The sequence below is a fragment of the Petaurus breviceps genome, unplaced genomic scaffold, assembly GCF_028583685.1.
Source record: "Petaurus breviceps papuanus isolate PSGF00001 unplaced genomic scaffold, PetGlider_PUasm1.0 188, whole genome shotgun sequence".
Taxonomy (NCBI): Eukaryota; Metazoa; Chordata; class Mammalia; order Diprotodontia; family Petauridae; genus Petaurus; species Petaurus breviceps.
Genome location: NW_027185804.1, coordinates 25,131,807 through 25,143,496, shown reverse-complemented (window position 1 = coordinate 25,143,496; position 11,690 = coordinate 25,131,807). Strand labels below are relative to the sequence as shown.

Below are 11,690 nucleotides of genomic sequence, written 5' to 3'. Positions count from 1 at the left end.
CAGTCTTTGCTCTTGAAGAGTTCACCTACTAATTGAGGGAGGCAGCACCTAAAAGAAAGTTAAGCAGCCGAGCAAAATCCTGGAAGTCCTAAGGTTGTAGCAAGGGGAAGGAGGGTCCTTAGATTATTAGCTAAACTGACAGTACCGGATGACACGGCAGACAGTAAGATCCAGTGGTACTCCATTTCATCAGAGGGAGCAGAGCTGTTAATCCCCATCTCATTCAAACCCTATGAGCAGTCAAACATCCTACTCAAGGGAAAAGGGAAAGGGATGGAACATTCTCCCTGCCCCACCATCCCAAATGGTTTGGAGGCAGCCTGAGCAGAGGAGAACAGAAAGACCAGGGCACATGGTGACCAATTCCTTCCTGGATTTATTTTAAATGCCTCCTAATTGATGTCTATGCTTCTAGTCTCTCCCTCTCTTCAGTCCATCATAATTTCCAAATCAGTATCCCTAAAACACACATTTGATCATATCACTTCCCTGGTCCCCAATTTTCAGTGACTATTCCAGGATAAAATACGAAATCCTTAGTTGGCATGGAAAACCCTTAGCACAGCACCTGACACATAGTAGGCACTTAATAAATGCTGATTGGCACCTTTTCAATCCTCTTTCATATCACTCCTCCTCTTTCATTTTAATTTGTAGTCAAATGAGCCAGGAAGTTGTTTGGGATATGGAACAGTTCATCTCCTGCCTCCAAACCTTTGCCCAGATGGTCATCTATCTCTTGAATGTATTCCTTCCTCACCTTCGTCTCCTGGCTTCCACTTTTTCTGCTTATTCCTGTTTTCTCCCTCTTGACATTCCTATGTGTTATCTGGTATAGTCTTTGTATTTACTCAGCTAAGTTTATTTTCCTGCAGCATCTCACAGAACTGGATTCGTTTAAGACGTGTCTTTACCGCATATTTATAGCCTGTGTGACCTTGGGCTAGGTGATCTCTCTGGATCTGCCTCCTTTGTAAAACAAGAGGGGTGGGATGGAGTGACACCTGAGGGCACCCCGAACTCTAAATCTAGGCTTCTTTCTTGCATGCTTTGTTGTATGACTCATGGATTTAGATAGAAGACTTGAATTCAAATCCTGCCCCAGGTATTTATTAGCTGTTGACGCTGGGCAAGTCATTTAATCTCTCTAGGATTTAGTTTCTCCATCTATAAAATGGAAACAATAATAATGGCACCATAGAGTGGCTGTAAAGACTGAATGAGATAACATATGTAAAATACTTTGTAAACTTTAGAGTGATGTTTAAATATTAGTTATTTTTAAATTATTGTTATTATTATTATTAATATTCAAAGGCAGCTAGGTGATATAGACCACAGAGCACTGGTTCTGAAGTCAGGAAGCCCTGAATTTAAATCAAGCCTCAGATACTTGCTGTGTGTATTAATAATGTGATGATAACCTCAGTATCATCCTCTGTGACATGGGAATATTTATAGTGCCTACTTCACAGAGTCATTTTGGAGAGAAATATTTTATTCATAAAATCATATTTATATATTAAGATAATGTTTCTACATTATTTATAAAATAAGAGTATTTGTGAGACTTTTTGCAAACCTGCAAGCAATATATAAGGCTAGATATTGTTATTGTCAGTATTATTATTATTTCTTAGAAGAATATCAGATCCTTGAAAGCAGGGATTATTTTATTTGTATCTTTGTGTCACCAACATCTAGCACAGTGCCTGCTGTACAATAGATACTTAATAAATGTTTGTTGAATGGAATTAAATTGAGGGAATGACTTACTTTAGGCCACAAAGTCAGGTAGCTTTCAAGCTGCTGAAATGATCTGAGTTTGAGTTGCAGATGGTGTCTCAATGCCCATGCTAGTGATGGGCTGAATTTATTGCTTATGATAATCTATGAGTCCAATGATGAATGCTATTAAAAACATGCAAGAATAAGGCAACTAGATGGTGTAGTGAATAGAGCACCAGCCCTGGAGTCAGGAGGACCTGAGTTCAAATTTGGCCTCAGACACTTAACACTTACTAGCCATGCGACCTTGGGCAAGTCACTTAATTCCAATTGCCCTGTCCTCCACCCTCCACAAAGCTAAAAAAAAAATAAAAACATGCCAGAATAAAGAGACCTTTGTCAGCCTGTTGGGGCAATTCAGTCAAAATGGTTAAATTTAGCAAAGGAGAAAAAAAATAATCATTTATGTTTAAAAATGGCTAAACTGGTTTGTGAGTCTAGACATCCCTTCAGGGAAAATGATAGAGTGGTGTCTCTGCAAGTGTGTCCTATTTAGTCTGCATTTCCCAGCAGTCAGTGTTAAGTCAAGTGCCTGTCCTCCACAGTAAAACATTTTAGCTTGTCTCTAAAAGGGGAGGACATATCTGTCTGTGATATGTCCTTAGCAGTCTGTGCTGGACTAGACCTGGCCACTTGTAAGATGGTTGAAGCTTTTCGTCAGTTCCCATCTCCCTGCTGCTTCCTCAGGCTCGATGGCTAGTTAGGACCCTGGATACCTCCCTTGTCGGTGTCATCTTTCCAGTGGTAGCGTTGCTCCAGATGAATCTAGTTTTCCCAGACACAGATCTCATGTTCCACTCAACACTGTCCTCTTGGTAGAATGTAAACCCAAGGGAAGACTGCTTATTTTTTGTCTTTGTGGGTTGGGGGGAGTCAAGTGCAGAGCCTTGAACACAGCAGGTGCTTAATGAATAAATCCTTGGATTAGTCTCTCCTTGATATAGAGTGGTCACAAGACTTTGTGGGTTATAGAACTCAAACTTTGTTCCTCTATGTCTTACTAGAAGGAACTCCTGCATCAGGGAAAAAAACCTAAGGACTGAGGCTGACTTTTTCTACCTTCTTGAAATTCCACTCAGTCTAACTGATTTTCTTTTCTAAAAATTCCTGGGGGTTGTGGTTTTTCCCCCTTTCTTTTTGAGAAGAAAAATGTAAAAATACTCTGCAGAAGTGTGTTGTGTCTCTCTGTCTCCCTTTTTTCCCACCCAAAGGAAGAAAGAGTCAAAATCATGCTGATTGCTGTGGGTGTAAACTTGAGTTGGGAACATTTCCAGCACTATAGTTGTCTGGGAAATGGGATAGGAGGAACATTATTTTTATTTGTATAGGGGAGGGAAGATGTTGGGCTATCCCTCTTCCTTGGGAATGGAGGATGTGTGCAGGATGTAAGAGCAAGAGGAGTTTGTCCTTCTCACTCCAGAAAGCCTCCCCGATTTATAAAGCAAGAGGTCATTAGTAAATCTGAGCACATCCTCGAAGGCACTTATCCAAGAGTTCTCTTCAGACTCAGGACCACCTGCTTGGTTGGCCACTGGTACTTCCTTGGCAAGGACACACAGGCTGTTTTCACTGTTCGGCTCTCAACAGAAAGGTGGTTAGTATGCCCTCCGCCTCCATGTTCAGGGCTCCCCAAACTCCTGACCTTTCCCGTCCCTTGAAGAGGGGAGGAGGGTACAAACAGAACTAAAGGAGCCCCGTTGTCCAAAATAAAAATAAAAGGGAGACTCTCTCTGAGTGAATCCACCCCCCCCACACACACACACACACCTCGTGGTCTACACCATCCAACTCTCTCCTGCATCCAGTCCATTTCCAAGAAGTAACTTCTTTGTCTCAGATTGCTTGGAAGCTGCCACCAATCCTGGGGCCAGGTTTTGCCCTCTCTTTCAGTGTGGGAAGGAGGATTGTGGCAGACTCCGGAATCAGGGCTGCATCTTAATGGCAGGAGAAGTGGTATTATAGAAGAAAGAATCCCAGATTTGGAGTTAGGGAGCTTAGGTTTGACTGTCCTCCACCTCATCCCATGCTTCCACTCATCCCAATTCCTCAGCTTGGGGTCATTTTCAGCTCCACACTCTCCTTCAACCCCCATGTCCAATCAGCTGGCACATTTTGGAGTTTCTACTCCCACAGCATCTCTCATCTGTTCCCTTTTCTCTATTCCCATGGCGCCTGCCCTAACATAGGATTTAGCTGAAAGGGACCTCAGTGATCACAAGTTCAGTACATACTTAAAAGGAATACCCATGATGACATATTTAACAAGTAACTGTCCAGGCTCGGCTTAAACATAGCCAGCAAAAGGGAACTCACCAATCCATTCCATTCTTGGACCTGATGTCAAACCTTTATTTGCCTCTTTGCCCCTCCCCCTCTTACCTGGATTTCTACAATAGCCCATTCCTGGATTTTGGCGAGCAGAAAGGTTTCTGGATGATGTGACTTTGTATCTTGAGGGACCAAAGTGGAAAACATCCACAACTCCTAGAAAAAAATCAACTTCAGTCAGAAAGGCACATCTAGCCCAATCCTCCTATTTTACAAATGAGGAAACTGAGGCCCAGAGAAGCTAAGTGAGATTCCCAAGGTTATACAAAGAGGCAAGTAGAACAATCAGAAGCCCTGGTCCTCTGATTCCAAGTCTGACTCTCTTTCCTCATGCCCCCATTTCTAGTAGGTTTGGAGTGAGAGCTGGGGTTTATGGACTTGGGTTCTGGTGGAGTTGCCAGCTCCTAAGGGAGCCAAATGTGTCTGAGGAGCATTTTTCTTGTTTTGTCCCTCATGTGGCATCTCATTTCATAAGCCCCACAATAGACAGGGGAGGAATGATGAATGTGACTTGTCCAGGGAGAGGAATGAAAATGTGTTTTGTTTTTAATGAGGAAGTTCACTCAAGCCTGTCCCTTGGGGGAGGGAAATCTCACTTCTTCTTTGTGTGTATTGCATGGGGAGAAAGGTGGTATTGACTGGTTCATAAAATCCTAAGTGAAACTCATCACTCGATTTCATTCTTCTCTGTACCTCAGTTTCCTCTTCTGCAAAACAAGAGATCATGAGAACAGAGATAGCAAATGTGCCTTCCTCACAGAATTTTTGGGAGGATCAAATGAGGTGACATACAGAAAGTGTTTTGCCAACATTAAAGTAGCACCTAAATGTTAACTATTTTGAACTTAAAAGGACCTTAGGGCTTATGGAGTCCAACCCCATCATTTACAGATGAGGCACAGTTTGCCAGTCAGTCAATGAATAAGCATTTATTTAATGCCTATTGCATGCCAGGCATAGTGTTAAGCTCTGGGGATACAAAAAGAGGCAAAGGACAATCCCTGCCCTCGAGGAGTTTACAATCTAATGGGGTAGACAACATGTAAACAAGTATATACAAAGTAAGTAATGTATACAGGATAAGTAGGAAATAGTAGAGAGAAGGCTCTAGAATTAAGAGTTGAGGAAGGTTTATTGTATAAAGTGGGATTTTAGGTGGGACTTGAAGGAAACCAGGACAGTCAGTAGGCAGAGATAAAAAAAGGAGAGCATTGAAGGCACGGGGGATAGCCCGAGAGAATTCCCAGAGATGAGAGATGGAGTGTCTTGGTCATGAAACAGCCAAGAGATCAGTGTGACTGGACTGAAGAGTACTTGGTAGAGAGTAAGGTCTAAGAAGATTGGAAAGGTTGGGGGGTGGGTGGGTTAGGAAGGGCTTTGAATGCTAAGCAGAGGATTTTACCCTTGCTCCTGAAGGCAATAGGAAGCCCCTGGTATTGAGTAGGTGGTCACATGGTTGGACCTGTGCTTTAGCACAATCACTTGGAATTGATGATGCATTGGAATGGGGAGAGACTTGAGGAAAGCAGACCACCCCGCCACACCCCAGGTGTGAGGTGATGAGAGCCTGCACCAGAATGGAAGCTGCATCAGAGAAGTGGAGGACCATATCTCCAAGATCTTTCCCAGCTTCAAATCCCATGACTCCTCCATTATCCTGTATGACTTAGGGGGAGTCATTTATCTCCATTCTGTGTATGGGTAGTTATGGCCACCAGTTTCATCTGTGATAGTGTTCCAGTCCTGTTACAATTTATGTGCTGAATTATGCAGGACATTTTGAGGCTTCTATCTCTGCTATGCGAGTTTGTTTTTCTGTTAATTTTATAAAGATACTGAAGCTTCTGCTCTGTAACTCTAGCCACCAGGTTGTGCTTGGCTGGGCATTTGTCTTAGATCCTTGCCTTGCTCAGAAGAGTCAAGTCTAACAAAGTCAGTCATAGAACAATGTTGCTGTTACTATGTACAGTGTTCTTCTGGTTCTGCTCACTTCACTCTGCATCAGTTCATACAAGTCTTTCTAGATTTTTCTGAAGTCTGCCTGCCCACCATTTCTTATGGAACAATAGAATTTCATTCCATTCATATACCACAACCTGTTCAGCCATTCCCCAATTGATGGGCGTCCCCTCAGTTTCCAATTCTTTGCCACCACAAAATGTGCACCATTTATGATGCCAGTCCCCATATGTATGACCTCGGGCAAGTCATCTATCCTTTTTTTTCAGAAAAAAAAAATGAGGTCCTGAGAGGCTCAGAATACTTGCATCACCTACCAAGCGTCAACAATCTAAAGTGAATATCATGACCACGATGCTGCTGTTTATTGTACAGTGTTGTCTGTGAGTAGAGGCTTCTGGGCTTAGTACACAGCAGCTCCCGAGTATCAGCAGAATGCTTCTGTGTTCATGCTGCCCTCTCCCCTGGTGAAACCATACATTTGGAGGATTCCATCACACAGCGTGTGGCAAATTCTAAGAAGAATATTGTCAAACAAGTGTGCATTCAGAAGTGGAGCGGGGTCAAGATGGTGAGGCCATAGGGGCCTCATCTTTGAACTGAAGGATCTGGGGTGGTTAGCCCAGAGAAGGCTTGGGGATAAGGGAGAAGGAGAAGATGATGGCTATCTTGAAATAGCTGAAGGGTTGTACAATGGGGGGAAAAGTGGAGTTTTCCTTGGTCTCAGAGAGAAGAGCTAAGGCCAATAGGTGAATGTTACAAGGATACTGTTTTTAGCTCATTATATGGGGGTAGAAGAAGTAATAATTATAGCTATTTCAAAGTGGAGCAGTGGGTTGTATCTGTAATTTGTGGGCTGTCTGTGTTTGAAGATCAACAAGTGAAGCTGGATTAATGCTCATCAGGGATGATATGTACAGGATTGTTGTTCTGGTATGGATGGACCTACATGCCCTCTGAGGCCCCTTCCAAACATGAGAAAGGAGGAAGGAAATTAAACACCTACAACATATCAAACAATTTACAAATATTATCTCATTTGAGACTCACAACATCCCTGGGAAACAGGTACTATTATTATTCCCAATTTACAGTTGAGGAAACTGAGGCAAACATAGGTTAAGTAATTTGCCCAAGGTCACATAGCTAGTAATTATCTGGGGTAGAATTTGAACTCATCACCCAGCTGCCTCTAGACAAAGCATGGTAGTAGTGGGAAAGACCTTGGATTTTAGGTCCAGATCTACCACTTAAAAGCTGGGTGACCTTGGTCCCAATTGACTTAACCTTCCAAAGCCTTAATGAGTTCCCTTGTCTGTAAAATAAGAGGGTTAAATTAAATAACCTTTAACATTCTGGCTTCAAATCCTAGGATTCCGTTTACCAGCTCTATTTATGACTTTGTATAAGTCATTCATCCCCAAACTGAGGCTCAGAGGCATTCATGATATTTTCACTACTTACCTCTCAGTGATATTGCAGGGAAGGAGATTTTTGATATGAATTGTGATGACGATACTTCTTTTCCTCATTCTACGTTGCTTTCCTACAAATAACTTACCTCTGGTTCATCACCTAATGTAATTTCTACTTTCTCTTTCCAGGGTGTGGCCAAGTCCTGAGGGTCCCCAAAGGGCAGATTCTACTGGAAAGTTATCCCCTGAATGCTCACTGTGAGTGGACCATTCACGCCAAACCTGGATTCATCATTCAGCTAAGGTATGAAATCAAGGGCAAATTTCTGAAGCCCAAAGACCCAGAGAAGCAATTGATCGGCCAAGGAGAAGGAAACAGTTCATGTTGAGACTAGTGACTCTAGGCAAAGAACTGTTCCCACCAGGATCCTAACAACTACAGAAGATAATATGTGCTGAACCCTCCTCTCATTCCCTAAGATTTTATGGTTTAAATCCTGGCTTAAACTTGACTTAATATTGATCCTCTGACTTCAATAGTCACAGCTTCTCATGATAAAACTGAAATTTTGGAGGATTTTCTAACTCCTCCTGCTTCCCTCAGGAAACTTGCAAGTGTTGTCACCCCCAATAGTTGGAGACCAACTTCCCACCTGTGAACATGCAACTCATACTAATACAGAGGAGAGTTTTATTAAAAAGGGAAGGAAACAAAGTGGAAATTAAGGAAGGAGTCACTATTTTGATGATTGTGTACTGACAAGAACAGTAGCTGACATTTAAAGTTTGCAAATCAGTTTACCTGCCTTGTCTAGCTTTATTTTCATAATAGATAGAGGTAAGTGCTGTTATTATGCCCCTTTTACAGAGGAAGATATTGAGGCTTGGAAAGGGGACATTGTTTGCCTAGGATCATGTAGGTAGTAGGTACATGAGGCAATATTTAAACTCATCTTCCTGACTCCAGGTCCGATACTGTATCAACTAATAATGATAGTAATAATAATAACAGCTAGCATTTATATAACACTTTAAGGTTTGCAAAGGGCTTTACCAAAATTATTTAATTTTGTCCTTGGGAGGTAGGTGGTGTTATTATTTTACAGAACAGGAAACTGAGTCGAATAGAGATCATATTTGAACTCAAGGCTTCCTGAGTCTGTCTGCCTCTCTCTCTGTCTCTGTCCCTCTGTCTCTCTGTATCTCTCTGTCTCTGTCTCTGTGTCTGTCTGTCTGTCTCTCTCTATTTTTCTCTGTCTCCTTCCACTCTTCATGGTTTGGTAGCATAGCCACCAAGTCTCTTGTTTCTTAGTCCAGGATGGTGAGTTTCTATGGAGTCGTCCATATTCCCTATGCCTCTTCTCCATTTGAAGACATGGGCAAAACTCTGTCTCCTGGGTTCTCTTCAGGAAGGGTGATGGTCTGTGCCTTGGAATAAGCAGTCAGCTAATAGGCAAAGCAGATCCTGTTAGCATAATGTAGTTAAAAACTGCATTTGGAGTCAGAAGATTTGGGTTCAAATGTACCTCAGCCACTTAGTAGCTGTGTGATATTAGGCAAATCATTTACTTCTCTTGTCCTCTGTTCCTTCATTTGTAAAATAAGGGGGAGTCAGACCAGCTTTCTCCTACTAAATAGCTTCCTTCTGAAATCTCTTCCACCTTTAAAGCCTGCGTCTCATGATCCTGCCTCATTCACTCAATCATCACTCTGGAACTCCTTGGGTTTTGACCCCACTCTACTGAGCTAGTCTGGGAGTGGCAGTCTAAGTCAGGGAATGGGAATGAGTGTGGCATATGTGGGGGGAGCTGGCTCAGGCTGTAGGAAGCTGCCCCACTGTGAGGCCAAACCTGCTAGGTGATAATAAGTGTAGATGTTAAAAACCGCACATCAATGCATCACCAGCTTGAGAAGCCAAGGCGAATGGATGCAGCCCAGTCCTGTGCTGCAGCCTCTCCAGCATTTGAGAAGCCCAGGTTTTCTAATTCTAAATTCTATACTGTTTCCATTGTAATACACTGTGCAGTCTAATCATATGGAAGTATGGTACCAACATATAGAACAAGATCGAGTGAATCCAAGTCAATATGTATTAAGTGCTGACTATCTGCATTATGTTAAATCCTGGTACAGATGGGTAGTTATTATTTTCATTGTCTCAGGCTCAAGGACTGAAGGAATGGAGACCTTGGCTCCTGTTGGCTAAAGAACAGGTGCAGAAATGTCATAATTCTCTGTCTCCTTTCAGAGAGCTAGAATATCCATGCTTGCAGAACATAGGTAGCAATGTGTGTGAGTGTGTGCATGCATGTGTGCTTGTGTGTGTAAGCATGTGCATATGTGTATGTGCACATGTGTACGTGTGTGTGTGTGTGTGTGTGTAGCTCGGAGAGCACCTCTTCATCTTCATTAATGACTGCAATATTGCCAGCCCTTGCCAAAATCAAATCAATCTTCCTCTGGCTGTACCTCCTTTGGGAGCCCAGCACGGCAGGCCCGGGTTGATACATGCGTGCTGGGGTTTCTAGGTTATTTATCTTCTTCCTGGAGTCTTCACTTCCATTTTTTTGTTGTTCTGCAATAGATGGTGTCTCCTCTCCCAGGCTGCTGGCATGTCTCAGGAAGGGTAGGGGGATAACTGTAATGGCCCAAGCCTCCATTCTTTTCATTCCTGGTGACTTCTCCACATACATTTTAAGTTTCATTTTGGTTTGGTAGATATGTGTCTCCAAATCCCATGAGGAGCAGATGGGGGCATTCTCACTGTGCAGGAAAGCAGCTGTCTCAGAAGGATTTCTGTTTCATTTCTAAATTAAACAAAAGTAATGGAGGCTTCCTCAGAGAGTCCCTTTAGGTGCGGGCTGTTAGCCAAGGTTTAGGGTTTTTTGGTGGCTTGTGTTTTCTCTTTTAAGCCATGGTTCCCCTCCCCATTCTTGCCCAAGTACTGAGTGACTTGCTTCCTGCCCCTCTTTTGTTATTTAGCTAGCCACACCACAACTATAGCTTTGAATCCTCTAACATCCCTGGTATTCTGACTAGCTTTCTGTGAAAAACACAATTGTTCTTAACTGTAGTTTGCCTAGTCTGATACAGTGAAAGAAAGCAAGAAGATGCTACATATGATAAATAGTATGGGTTAGTGGTCTGGTTGAGATGAGAAGGCATGCAAATAGAGGCAGCATGGAATCATGGAAAGAAGATAGGAATTCTGGGTTCAAGTCCTCTGATATTTAGTAGCAGTGTCTGGGAATGGATGTCACTTAAATTGGGAATTAAATTAGTGTCAGTGAAATACGTCTTCCCTCTCTCACAGCATTGTGATGAGGAAAGCACTTTGCATATGATGAGTGATGGGAGCTGCTATGTTGGGTGATGTAGGTGATGAGAGCTGACCTTTATTATATAACACTTTATGTACCTTCTCTCATTTTATCTTCACAAAAATCATGTGAAGTAAGTATCACAGGCATCATTATCCTTTTTTTAAACAAATGAAGAATTTGAAGTTTGGGTTCTTATCCATGGTGACTTACCCATAGTCACACAACTAGCAAGTATTAGTTCAGGATTCTGACATTTAGTACTTAGTGTGACCTTGGGTAACTTTAACCTCTTGACTTTCAGATTCTCCAACTTCATAATGAATGGGGTTGGCCTAGATCAGAGGTTTCAAACACTTGGCCAGTACCTGAATTAGATTAAAATGTAACTGGGAAATATTTAATAAAATAAACTCAAATACAATCATGTTCATTTGTTCAAGTCATGTCTGACTCATCGTGACCCCACTTGGGGTTTTCTTGGCAAACATTCTGGAGTGGTTTGCAATTTCCTTTTCCAACTCATTTTACAGATGAGGAAATTGAGGCCAGCAGGATTGACTTGCCCAGGGCCATACAGCTATTGTCTGAATCTGTATTTGAAATCAGGAAGAGTCTTCCTGACGTCAGGCCTGGCATTTTATCCACTACTCCCTTGGCTGCTTTGACAAATACAATAGAAGATAAGATTTTATGTATGTATACACACATACATGCAAACACATGTGCATATACATGAACATAACATGATAGTAACATATGTATCTACAAGTATTATATATATATTATATGCATAATATTTAACTATATGATAGATATATGAATGGATAGATATAGATAGATAGATAGATAGATAGATAGATAGATAGATAGATAGATA

The 11,690-nt window shown here is 42.0% G+C and overlaps 1 protein-coding gene across 3 annotated transcripts in view; it reads left to right on the top strand.

Moving 5' to 3' along the window:
- Positions 1-11,690, top strand: part of PAMR1 (peptidase domain containing associated with muscle regeneration 1) — a 111,972-nt gene that overhangs the window by 50,240 nt on the left and 50,042 nt on the right. For all 3 annotated transcript variants that reach the window (XM_069091429.1, XM_069091431.1, XM_069091430.1), the window contains exon 4: positions 7,680-7,794. In XM_069091429.1, coding sequence (XP_068947530.1) covers positions 7,680-7,794 — 115 coding nt within the window. The remainder of the gene's footprint in view (positions 1-7,679; positions 7,795-11,690) is intronic.